The sequence below is a fragment of the Pristiophorus japonicus genome, chromosome 8 (assembly GCF_044704955.1).
Source record: "Pristiophorus japonicus isolate sPriJap1 chromosome 8, sPriJap1.hap1, whole genome shotgun sequence".
NCBI lineage: Eukaryota > Metazoa > Chordata > Chondrichthyes > Pristiophoridae > Pristiophorus > Pristiophorus japonicus.
The window spans coordinates 22141997-22155630 of NC_091984.1; the positions used below are offsets into that span (position 1 = coordinate 22141997).

The following is a 13634-nucleotide window of genomic DNA, read 5'->3' on the forward strand; positions in this document are numbered from 1 at the left end:
TCCATGCTTCTGAGCCATACAGGAGGGCGGGTATTACTACAGCCCTGTAGACCATGAGCTTGGTGGTAGATTTGAGGGCCTTGTCTTCGAACACTCTTTTCCTCAGTGGGTAGCACTCTCACCTCTGAATCAGAGATTGTGGGTTCAAGTCCCACTCCAGAGACTTGAGCACAAAAATCTAGGTTGACAATCCAGTGCAGTGTCGAGGGAGTGCTGCACTGTCGGAGGTGCCGTCTATCGGATAAGATGTTAAACTGAGGCCCTGTCTGCTCTCTCAGGTCGATGTAAAAGATTCCATGGCACTATTTCAAAGTAGAGCAGGGGAGTTATCCCTGGTATCCTGGCCAATATTTATCCCTTAATCAACATAACAAAAATAGAGTATCTGGTCATTATCACATTGCTGTTTGTGGGAGCTTGCTGTGTGAAAATTGGCTGTCACGTTTCCTTTCCTACATTACAACAGTGACTACAGTGCAAAAGTACTTCATTGACTGTGAAGCAGTTCGGGATGTCCTGAGGTTGTGAAAGGCGCTATATACATGCAAGTCTTTTTACTAATTCAGAACATCCCTTCTTTGAAATACCTGTCAGATTTATAGATATATAAAAATGTAAGGTTTGTGCTGGTCACTGGGAATTTCCTTGGGGGATTCTCCCCATTACCACTGTAACTTTGGTTACCTGTCTAACTGGGGTTTCGCCGATCTCCCATTGAAGTTGCGGTGGCCCTTTAGGATAACCCATAAGGAAATTACAGATGACTGACCTGCTATGTATTTCCAACATTTTCTGTTTTTATTTCAGATTTTCAGCAGTTGTGTTTTTTCCTTTTTAATTCATCAATTGCATTTAGCCAAAAGACAAGTTTAGTTGTATTTGTACCAAATGTCGAAAGCTAAACCCAGACACTTAAGAATTATGGTAAAAATGATCAGATTCATATTGTAACCAATTCCACTTGTGGGGAAGAGCAAAACTAGAGGCCATCAATATAAAATAGTCAGCAAGAAATCAAATAGGGAATTCAGAAAGAACGTTTTTACTCAGAGAGTGGTGAGAATGTGGAACTCTCTACCACAGCGAATAGTATAGTTACATTTAAGGGGAGGCTAGATAAGCAAGAGGGTGACGGGACTATTACATGGATAGATTTAGATGAGGAAAGACGGGAGGCGGCTCGAGCGGAGCACGAACGCCGGTGTGGACTGGTTGGGCTGAATGGCCTGTTTCTGTGCTGTATATCCTATGTAATCCAATAACTCCCCCTCCCCCCCAAAAAAAGACAAGACTGTACTTTTCTTGAGCCCATTCCCTTGAGGAGGTATACAGTGTTTGCTAATGGAAAAAAAAAGTTTGCAAGGTGCAGTACCAAAAAGTTTCTTTAAGTGGCAAAAGTTTATCTAACCTTTGTAAAACATTTGTTGGGTTGAGGACAAGAACAAAAAAAAATTAGGAGTTTAAGAAACACAGACACAGACACAGCTAGTGATTTGTTGGATGGGTTGGGAGAAGGGATCACATGATGATGAATGCGCAGGGAGGGGGGGGGAGAGAGAGAGTGTGAGTGAGTGAGTGAGAGAGAGAGAGAGAGCGGGCGGGAGGGCGCTCCTCAGAGGGCGGAGGTTCATGTTTTAAACACTCGGTTTGCGCCCAACCTCCTGAGGAAAAAAAGAGAGACGGGAGAATTAAAACAAAAGAAAACTTTTCCGCGCCTTGAAGAGAGAGGGAGAGAAAAGGGAAGAAACGAATTCTCTTGCAAACAGAGTTTCAGAAATTGGGAGTCAATGGATAGTTGACACTTGTCCCTGGATTTATAATTGGAGTTGTGTTTTATTGGGGAAGGGGGGAGGGGGGCTGTTGCTGGCAGCCGCCGGGGAGGATGCGCTGAGTTGGGTTTTTATATATATATTGATATATATATATAAGCGAACAGTCCTCCCCCCGACTCCCAGTTCCAACAACCCTCCTCCCCCCACAGTTTAAAAAAACATTCGGCATCTCGGCACCGCCATCGGCGGAGAGACGGCGGCTGGTGCAGAGCGAGCCAGGCAAGATGGCGGCCGATCCAGTGCAGGTAAAGCGGCTCAGTGAGTGAGTGAGTGAGTGGGGGAGAGAGAGAGAGAGAGAGAGAGAGAGAGTGAGTGAGTGAGGGAGACGTTGGGTGAGTGTGTGAGAGAGGGAGTGTGGGAGTAAGGAGGGAGAGGTGTGTGAGAGAGGGTGGGAGAGTGGGGAGGGAGTGTGTGAGGGGAGGGGGGCGTGAGTAGGTGAATGTGGAGGGTGTGTGAGGGGAGGGGGTGTGAGTGGGTGAATGTGGAGGGTGTGTGAGGGGAGGGGGTGTGAGTGGGTGAATGTGGAGGGTGTGTGAGGGGAGGGGGTGTGAGTGAGTGAATGTGGAGGGGGTGTGAGTGGGTGAATGTGGAGGGGGTGTGAGTGGGTGAATGTGGAGGGGGTGTGAGTGGGTGAATGTGGAGGGGGTGTGAGGGGAGAGAGGGAGAGTGCGTGTGGAGGGGGTGAGTGAGGGCGAGGGGCAGGGTGAGGGGGGAGTGGCAGAGAGAGTGAGGGGGGAGGCAGAGTGTGAAGGGATGTGCGAGGGGGAGGGAGGGGGAGGGAGGGTGCGAGTGTGTGCGAGGGGGAGGGAGAGTGCGAGGGGCCATAAAGTAGCAGTGTGGAGGCAGGCCACTACAAGGTGCAGCGCGAGCTGGTGCAGGAGGGCAGCGGCAGTGAAGTGGGACGTCAGCAAGGTCCAGGTCGGTGATTGGAACATGGGCAGATACAGCAGGAGAGGCGAGAGACTGTGGAGGGATGTGATCGGGGCCCAGGGGAGGCGTGAGTTTGGGGATAGGGCCCCAGGGGTAGTAAGGGCCAGCCCACATTGCGATATGTGTGCGCGCTCGGTCTGTGCAGCAGAGCAGGTCTCCAGTTGTCTTGGGTAATCTTGCCACTGGACCAAGACCTAGCTCTGTCAAGCCCGTGTGGTGGCTGGTGTGTAACGGCCACCACACATTAAAAAAACCACGCACAGGCATCTTCCACCCTTCAGGATGTAGTTCGAATCCTTCATTCGAAATACCTGTGAACATCCTTTTCTTTGGCGTGGAAGCAGGTCATCCTCGTTTCGAGGGACTGCCTGTGATGATGGGGGGGGGGCAAGAGAGGGTGTGAGTTGGGGGGGGAGGAAAGAGAGGGTGTTAGTAGGGGGGGGAAAAGAGAGGGTGTGGGGGGGGGGAAGAGAGGGTGTGGGGGGGGGGGAAGAGAGGGTGTGAGTGAGGGGGGGGGAAGAGAGGGTGTGAGTAGGGGGGAAAAGAGAGGGTGTGAGTGGGGGGGGAAGAGAGGGTGTGAGTGGGGGGGGGGGGAAGAGAGGGTGTGAGTGGGGGGGGGGAAGAGAGGGTGTGAGTGGGGGGGGGGGGAAGAGAGGGTGTGAGTGGGGGGGGGGGGAAGAGAGGGTGTGAGTGGGGGGGGGGGGAAGAGAGGGTGTGAGTGGGGGGGGGGAAGAGAGGGTGTGAGTGGGGGGGGGAAGAGAGGTGTGAGTGGGGGGGGAAAGAGAGGGTGTGAGTGGGGGGGGAAAGAGAGGGTGTGAGTGGGGGGGGGAAGAGAGGGTGTGAGTGGGGGGGGGAAGAGAGGGTGTGAGTGGGGGGGGGGAAAGAGAGGGTGTGAGTGGGGGGGGGAAAGAGAGGGTGTGAGTGGGGGGGGCGGGGAAGAGAGGGCGTGAGTGGGGGGGGGAAGAGAGGGTGTGAGTGGGGGGGCGGGGAAGAGAGGGCGTGAGTGGGGGGGGGGAAGAGAGGGTGTGAGTGGGAGGGGGGGGAAGAGAGGGTGTGAGTGGGGGGGGGGGAAGAGAGGGTGTGAGTGGGGGGGGGAAGAGAGGGTGTGAGTGGGGGGGGGAAAGAGGGTGTGAGTGGGGGGGGGAAGAGAGAGTGTGAGTGGGGTGGGGGGGGAAGAGAGAGTGTGAGTGGGGTGGGGGGGGGAAGAGAGAGTGTGAGTGGGGTGGGGGGGAAGAGAGGGTGTGAGTGGGGTGGGGGGGAAGAGAGGGTGTGAGTGGGGTGGGGGGGGGAAGAGAGGGTGTGAGTGGGGGGGGGGAAGAGAGGGTGTGAGTGGGGGGGGGGAAGAGAGGGTGTGAGTGGGGGGGGGGAAGAGAGGGTGTGAGTGGGGGGGGGGGGGAAGAGAGGGTGTGAGTGGGTGGGGGGTGGTGGTGGAGAGAGAAAGAGTGAGGTTGGGAGAGAGGTAGTGTGAGTGAGGGAGAGAGAGAGAGAGAGAGAGAGTGTGTGTGTTTTCAGGGCAAAGAGGGTGGGTGTGGGCCACAGGTCCTGCTCACTTCAGATTTCCAACTACTTTCAAAAATATGTTTTCTTTTTTAAACCCTCCTCGAGTGGGCTTGGCTGCAAGTTTACAAAGCACTGGTGAAACAACAACAAAATAGTTAAATCCTTTCCAAAGTCTTCCCCCTAAAGTGGAGAGCTCTGGGCCAGGGGGAGAAAAATATTAAAGTTTGGGGGAACTCGAGGTTCCCCCCCTGAATTTTAGGTTTTATTTTCAAAAGGTATTTTCTTCTATATAAGTGTGTGTGTGTATGTGTGAGTCAGTATACAATTTTTTTCAGCTTTCGTTCTTTTAAGTTTTGATGTGTAGAAAAGAAGGAAGGCCTGGAGTACTTGGGAGCCCAGTCAAGCCCGACCTCCAGGCCTGACAGTTTGCTTTAATATCAGCCACTGGAGGAGGGGTGAATGAAGGAAAACTGTTTAATTGTTGTTGGAGTCTTGGCCTGCTGCCCAACACCGAGTCTCTCGTTTCTTTAATATCCTTTAATGGAGGCGTAGAGCGAGTTTGCAAATTCCTGCTTCAAGAACAGTTTGGTTTCTTACTAGCTGCTCTACCCTCTTGGTAGCTGTTGTGGGTAAGTCGGCCACTTTGGGAAGGAAGTGTATTCTCTTATTTATATGTGCCATTTGATTTCTTTTCACATTTGGCAGGAATAGAGTTTGATTTTGACTTGTTTATATATTTAAGCGAGTCAGTTTTTAATTAGTGCTCTTGTCATTCCAAGTGATTTAGTAGCTGAGGTTTTGTTTTAGTGAACATGATATCTTTTGTTCTGTACTGACTACTTCAATTAGGAGATTGATACTTATTAATGAGTTTTCAGGACTGTACTGCTCTGGCTATTCGTCAGCTGTGAAAAAAACAAAAAAAATAAATGTTTGTCAAAGGTCAAAACAAATCGAGCAAAGAATAAATGTAATGTCTTTCTTCGTGCACACATATAAGAATCATTACAGATTGATCAGGATTGAAATCTTGTCCAGGAAAGCATCAGGAAACTAAATTTCTAAAAGGGCTAGAATGAAGTTTCCATTCAGATTTTTGAATGATCTAATGTAATTGGAACCTACTGCTGTAGTAAATTCTGCAGAAGTACTGTTTAGGGTATCGTATGTCCTTACAATAAATGTACACGAGTATAACTCAGTATGAGTGTTGGTTTGTAGTAAAGCATTCTTTTCCTGTCAGCTGATGATGTTACAATCCAAGTCTAGTGTCATAATCTTGTGGAAAAACACAAATCTTCCTGTCATGTGGCATAAAGATGATCAGAAAAATACTGTATTTGTGACAGTTTTTCTTTATTTTAATGGAGGTTGGGACCAGCTAATAGTTTTTCTTCAGAGACAGAAAGCTCATTGCAAAGCTACATGTATATCATTTTTGAGATGTTTGTCATGGACATGAATTTCCAAGAGCCACTGGAACGAACACTTTACCGCTACTGACCGACTTCTCTAACTATTACCACATCTCTCTCAAACTCTACCATGTCTCCCAGCTCACTGAGCAGTGGCAGAGACCAACCATTATGTATATATATTTTTTAATGGATGCCTGTGCATCTGTGGCAAGTTGTCACAACCCTTGTGGTCGTTAGACTCATCAAGTGTGATTTTTGGTCAACGGTCAGTTCCATGTGTTGTTGCCCATACCATGCTTATGTTGGCCATTATAATTTCAAGATTATATAATTGTTCAGTTACAACAGAAAATGTTTTTTAAATGTCATTTTTGATGGCCAGTGACTTTTACCTGAGGACTTCCAAAGCTCTTTCACATCTTCTGATACTATTTGCTTTTGTCTTCCAAAGATTCTTGTTAGTAGACAATGGCAGAGTTTCTCATGTTTCTATAATTAAATACAGGTATAACCATCTGTGAAGGCCAGCTTGGGAATTAAATGGGGAATGTACATCCTGCCTAATATATCCACTTGTCCATTCTCAAAACGATGATAGTAAAATACTGTGTGTACATCTCTTATCTGCTAGCAACTATGCTAGTTGAACTATGCTTGTTTTATATTTGAGCCGCAGGAACATGTGCTGGGTGCAAATTGGTCTTGTGTAGTAGTGCAAAATGGGCGATAGCGAATCAGCAGCCTGTTTTAAAACCCCGCTCCATTTTCTCCTCCATTGAAGTCACTGTCCAAGACCAGTTTCACCCTGCTGATTTATTTTTCTGTCAATTTTCTCTCCTCCCCCTCTCTCAAGGTATCAAACCCTTGTTTATGCATGGTTCCACAGGTACTTGTGATCATCCCATACATTGCCCAAGTGGCTGTTCTTCATGTATGAGCGTTGACCAAAACCATTGGCAGGCTAGTCAATCATTGGGGCTTGATAGTCTGGTCAAAATCTGTCCTCATCCAATATCCATAAGTGTATTTTTAAACAGGTCAACCAATAGTGACCAAGAGTGAGAACCATGGCCATTTCTACTTCCCTCCCTAATTCTAGCCGGCTTACCACAGCCCGGGCTAAGAGCTAACGAACACCAACTGGGGACCAAACCTTGGATCGTCCTGACCAGTAAAGCTCCGCTATTCACTGCCATGACTAACTGACTAATTGGGGAGAGCTGTAAGACCTGCCATTTTGGTTCTCCCTTTGGACCAATGAGATCTTGCACCGACATCAATTATGCATGTGTTCGAGTGACTCAAAAAGGAACCCAGGATCAACCTGGAAGCTGATTGGGAGTATAACTGATGTCTTGATGCAAGAGGCCTGAGTTAGTGGATCTGTGTGGGGCTGAAAGACAAAAATGAGACAAAGGATACTTCTCACCCAAAGGAAATACTTGCCGTTTTTTCTTTTTGTTTAAACAATATAAGTTGAATATTTGTGTACAGTTTTGGTCTCCTAATCTGAGGAAGGATGTTCTTGCTATTGAGGGAGTGCAGCGAAGGTTCACCAGACTTGTTCTAGGGATGGCTGGACTGACATATGAGGAGAGACTGGATCAACTGGGCCTTTATTCACTGGAGTTTAGAAGGATGAGAGGGGATCTCATAGAAACATATAAAATACTGATGGGACTGGACAGGAGGAATGTTCCCGATGTTGGGGAAGTGCAGAACCAGGGGACATAGGATAAGGGGTAAACCATTTAGGACTGAGATGAGGAGAAACTTCTTCACTCAGAGTTGTTAACCTGTGGAATTCCCTACCGCAGAGAGTTGTTGATGCCAGTTCATTGGATATATTCAAGAGGGAGTTCGATATGGCCCTTACGGCTAAAGGGATCAAAGGGTATGGAGAGAAGGCAGGAAAGGGGTACTGAGGTGAATGATCAGCCATGATATTGAATGGTTGGTGCAGGCTCGAAGGGCCTAATGGCCTACTCCTGCACCTATTTTCTGTGTTTCTATGTTTCTTAATAACTACTAATACAATATTCAAAAGGGTAGCAACAAGGAACAACCAGAAAAAACAATGCAGCCTCCATTTCAAAAAAGAACAGCCAAGGTCAGTCAAGTGATACAGCAAATATATCAAAGTGTAATGCAGTAAATATGCCTCAATACTCCCACGAAAAGTGACGCACCTCAATCAAGAGGTCAAATGCCGGAAAGGCATTGTCGGTTATGAAAGAAAAGATCCCAGGAAGAATCCTAAAAGATCGGCAGACCAATCACCGAGCCCCAGTGATAGGATAGTGAAGTTCTGAGAAGCAGAGAAGGCACCTGTCAAATAAAGAGGAATTATCCCAAAACTAAACTTAAAAAGACCTACAAGAGGAAAAAGACTTTGAGGACTAGAGAATAACAGGAACAGATAGTCTAAGTTGGATCTAATGCCTGCTTGCTAGACCAGACGGATGCGGTAATTGTGAAACAGCCACCTATCTGTGGCCATTGTGATGCGGGCGATCTGTGGCAGGTTCATAAGCAGTCTGCAATTGCACACATCAGACTAGATGTGCACTTTTTCCCCCCCTATTGCATGTGCAAGAATCTGGTGGTTGATAGTGTTAAAAGAGTGAATGCGGTGCCCATACAGAATTTGAACATCTGACTATGCCAAGGAGTAGTACTTGGTGTATTACAGGATGCTAAGATGGCACAAGGAATCCTATAAAAAGGATCATGCATATCGCTAGTTGGATAGTATCATTGAGCGAGTGTTCAGAAGACGGCCAGAGAGGAGAGACTTGGACTGGATGACATTGGGTGATGGGAGGGAAGGAAAGCTTTGGAAAATAAAATAGGAAAGCAGCAAAACATGGCGAGAAAGAGGGAATCTGTCACAGGAGTATTAGTTTAGAGACCAGAGAGATGGTGGTGGTGGTGGTGGGGGGGGGCGGAAAGATAATATTTTACATGAAGGATTTTGTGAGGAACTGAGGGCTGCTTTGATGAATATGACTGACATATTTAGTGCTGAATAATTATTGAACAAGACTTGTGGAAGCTAAAGTGTAAGACAACAAAATGCAACATAAGTAACCAGAACCATGCTGCAGGACATGTAGTCGGATGATGCAAAGGCTGTAAAAATAACTTCAAGGAGAAAACTGAAACTCTTGTTGGGAGGAGGGTAATAGCAGAACATACTTTGGTGGCGTCACTGGAACTTCTAGCGGGATGTCACCAGGATAATAAAGACATTGAGTGAAAACTGACCTAAATTTGTGTTTGCACATTGAAAGTTGTACTAAACAAAGATTAAGAAATAGACTGGCAAATGTTCAAGCAGCCAAAGTCAATGACATTGCAAACAACAATTGGATAATTATATTTGCTTGAGTACAGGTGAAACTCTGCGTATTAGCAATAATACGGATTGCTCCTCTCTTCCCTTTTTACCAACCAAACATAAAAGTTTCTCATTTTTGCTCTTCCATATATGCGGAGCCCTGGAATAAAGGCAGACAAAAATTACAATACAAACAGCATAAATTCAATGTAACCTATCTTTGGTGAGGTTGATAGATGTCCGAGAGGAGGAGATTGTGCAGTCCTTTGACACCAGTGAGGTGACGTGTTGTGTGAGGCTTTGCCCCGTGAAAATCCTGGCAGATAATCGAGAAGGATGATAAGAGCACAGATAATTGACCTTGCGCTGCAACTTATTGTGTGGCTTGTATTGTAAAGTGCATTCGAGTTCTAAATCTGGAGTTGTACCCTTGCACATAGATGGAAGGAGCACTTTATATTGAAATGATTCTATTCACCTCCCCCAACACATGTTAATTTAGTTACAGCGAGCTACAGCAGTAATAGAATCTTGGTGGTTTGATGACCTTCATAAACTAGTGCAGCTTTGCCCTTGGTGGTTTCTGGTGTTTGTTTCAACATCTTGTGTTAAAGCTTTGTAACACACTTCAATTTAATTGGTTTATCTAGAATTATATATACATTTTCTTTTCCACATGTGGGAATATTTATCAATTAATTACCTCCCCCCCCACCCCACCCCACCCCATACCCCATACCAGCCTCTTAACAGTTCTGTAAGGAAGATTGGGAGAATAGTTGGGTGACTGCCTTACCCACGGGCAAGTGCTCGACTTCAACTGAAAGCATTTTCTCAATGGCGTGGCTGAGATTGGTCGGGAATCATTGGTGTGAATTATCATTTTGAAATGGTATTGTAAGCTTCGACAGGTTGTGCGACCTGAGGGAAAGGGACATTGCAAATGAACGTGATTCTTTCCTTTCCCAATGTCCGCACGTACACTTCCAGAACGGAAAGCTGGGCAGCAAATGAGTTGGAACCCTGGCGTAGTTTCCCTCCCCTAAACTATGGTCACTAAAGCCAATTGTCATCATAGAAGGTCCCTCGAACGAGGATGACTTGCTTTTTCACATGAGTTCATAGATGGATCAATGAAGGACCCGATGTTCCAGTCCTGAACTCCAGTTGGAAGATGCTTGTGCATGGATTTTTTTTTTTTAACGTGTGGTGACCGTTGCACATCAGCCACCACACGGGCTTGACAGAGCTAGGCCTTTATCCAGTGGCAAGGGTTAACCAGGATGACTGGAGACCTGCTGTGCTGCACGGACCTAGTGTGCGCGCACATATCGCAGTGTGAGCTGGCCCGTGCTGCCCCTGGGCCCTTGGCTCTTCTGGGCCCTGTGCCCTCATTTGCCGCACCCCGCCACGATCTCTCGCCACTCTTCCGCCACAAATATTCGCCGCACCTCTGTCACTATCTCTCATTGTAGTAACTCTACCGTTGCCTTTGCTGAGAGTTTACTCAGCAAAAACTGAATGTTGAGCCTCCGACTTTCCTGGGCCACCTGATGTACCCGTGACACTCAATACGCGACACAGTAAGTGATTGCTTGCATACTTTTTTTTTAAGCGTGGGAGTTCTGGTGTCATTTGATGATGAGAGAAAATTTGGCAGCATTATTGAGTTAATGAGTTAATGAGCTCCAGTGTCAAAACTGAGAAGTTTTTCAATGAGTAAAAAGAATGAAAGGTTGTCTATATTGTGGACAACCAAAAAAGCAATTTGGGAGCATATTTCAAGGGTGTAACTCAATTACTATTTGACTGAATTCTCTTGGAGATTATCATGTCATTCAAAAACACTTGAGAGTTTGAAGTCAGCTGTCTGTTGTTAAATGTTTGCGTATCTGTAACTTGGTAAAATCCTCTCAATACCACACCACGTTCATTGATACAGTAAAATTTACTTGGCCAAATCAATAAGCTCTTGATGAGGAATATCTTCAAATGCACCCAGTGTAGATCTGAGCAAAGAATTGTTATTTTCAGTTAGAATACATATGTTTCGCAACTGCTTTTCCTTTTACTATTGAGCTGTGCAGTAATGCTTGTTTTGAATCCCCAAGGAATTTAACTTGTACCGCTTGGTACAGACAATCTTATCCAGTAATTCCATATTGAGTGATTGTAGCAACATGTAGATTGTTGATGAAAATCTCTGGTCTGTATCAGAAATGTCCTGTACGGATTTTTAGCCACGTCTGTGTTTCAGCTGATCTAAAAATTAGGCAGTGTTGGAGAGGCTATGGGGTTGGAAACTCGGCTCGGGGTCAAATAAGATCCCGAGGTTGTTTGTGGGGGGGGGGTGGATGGAATCGGTGGCAAGGGTGCGGAGACTTAGCAAGCCTCAGTTTTACATTTGGCTTGCCGTCAGTCACGTGACAACTTTATGCGAGGAACCAGCAACTAGTTTAATAGTCCTCCCCCAGTCATCAAGATCCACGGCGCGGCCCTGGACAAGGTGGACTATTTCCCATTCCTCAGGAGCCTCTTATCAACAAGAGCAGACATTGACGATGCAATTCAACACCGCCTCCAGTGCGACCTTCGGCCGCCTGAGGAAAAGAGTGTTTAAAGATCAGGCCCTCAAATCTAACACCAAGCTCATGGTCTACAGGGCTGTAGTAATACCCGCCCTCCTGTATGGCTCAGAGACATGGACCATGTACAGTAGACACCTCAAGTCGCTGGAGAAATACCACCAACGATGCCTCAGCAAGATCCTACAAAACCTTTGAAGAACTTAGCAAATTGATCGGGGAGCACCTCAAACCGGCGAGTAGCATATACATATGGTCCGACACAGATTCTACACCCACCGACGTCGTGAAGGACAGAGCATACTGGACTTCGTAGCGGACCTCCGGTGTTTGGCCAGTCTCTCAGTTCACAGACACCTGCAGGGGGGGATGCTAAGGGATTTCTTTATCGAGGGCATCGGTCATGCAGGAATTTTCCGCAAATTAATTGAGACCAAGGATTTGACCTTGGAAGTGGCGGCGTTGATAGCTCAAACTTTCATGGTGGGGAAGGAAGAGACGAAAATAATATACGCGCGCAATTCTGCTAACGCAACGATGGATCAGGGAGTCAACATCATCAATGCGACTCAGAGCCCCGCAGGCAGGCAGGGGCAGTCCGACACGCCCCAGGCAGCAATCGACCCCCAGAGTAGGACTTCAACAGAGATAATGGCAGGCTGAACAGACATTCACGCCATCACAGTGGACAATACGGCCCGGGATGGGGCCATTGACACCAACTAATAAGGTACTTAAGAGCAGTCAAAGGGACAGTCAGCGCGGAATGCCTGGCCATAGTCCCTTTGTTCCCAACAATGGAAACTTTAACTCATGCTGGAGGTGTGGGGGGAAAAAACTCAGCCAGATCTTGCAGATTTCAACAGTTTGTCTGCAGGAACTGCAATCTCAGTGGCCACTTAGCTCGAATGTGCAGGAACTCTGCAACCAGACTAATATGAGGTGGATGGACCAAAAGAGGGTTCTTTGAGGCAGGATGACTTTTGGGGCAAATCAATGGACGTCGAGGTTCAGTGGGTCCATGTGGCGAATATTCACAGTTCATATACCAAAACGCCACCAATGATGATGAGGGTTTTATTAAACGCTATCCCAGTACGCGTGGAGCTGGACACTGGGGCCAGCCAGTCACTCATGGGTGTTCGCAATTTGGGAAGCTATGGCCACTTAAAGCCAGTAGACCCAAATTAGAACGTATTGAGACACAATTACAGACTTACACTGAAGAAATCATTCTGTTGCTAGGCAGTGCAATGTTGGCTGTCACACACAATGGGTTAGTTAATCGGCTGCCACTCTGGATTGCCCCGGGCAATGGTCCCGCACTGTTGGGGAGGAGCTGGTTAGCCGAGATGAACTGGAAATGGGGGGGATGTTCACGCAATATCATCTGTGGAGCAAAGTTTGTGCTCACAAGACCTACAACAATTCGATTCACTATTCCAACCTAGCGTCGGGACTTTCAAAGGCACCAAAGTAGTGATACACATCACCCCGGACGCCAGGCCAGTGCACCACAAAGCCAGAGCGGTGCCGTATGTGATGCAGAAAAAAGATCGAGCGAATTGGACCGGTTGTTGAGAGAGGGCATCATCTCGCCTGTTGAATTCAGTGACTGGGCAAGCCCCATCATTCCTCTCCTAAAAGCGGAAGGCTCTGTCAGGATCTGTGGCGACTACAAGGCCACCATCAATCAGGTGTCCCTACAAGATCAAAACCCGCTCCCAAGAGCGGAGGACCTCTTCGACACGCTGGCAGGCGGCAAGCTGTTCACCAAGTTGGACCTCACTTCAGCCTATGTGACCCAGGAACTGGCCGACGAATCTAAACTACTGACCACCATCACCACACACAAGGGACTGTTCATTTATAACTGTTGCCCGTTTGGCATTCGATCAGCGGCCGCGATTTTTCAAAGAAACATGGAAAGCCTGCTTAAATCCATTCCTGGAACGATCATATTCCAGGACGACATCCTCATCACGGGTCGAGACACCGAGGAACACCTCCACAACCTGGAGGAGGTGCT

The 13634-nt window shown here is 47.2% G+C and overlaps 1 protein-coding gene across 1 annotated transcript in view; it reads left to right on the top strand.

The window, feature by feature from the left end:
- Nucleotides 1-1586: 1586 nt before the first annotated feature.
- LOC139268428 (serine/threonine-protein kinase N2-like) overlaps nt 1587-13634 on the top strand; it is a 170552-nt gene continuing 158504 nt past the window's right edge. The window contains exon 1 of the mRNA XM_070886552.1: nt 1587-2077. Within this exon, the coding sequence (XP_070742653.1) occupies nt 2057-2077 (21 nt within the window). The 5' untranslated portion in view covers nt 1587-2056. The remainder of the gene's footprint in view (nt 2078-13634) is intronic.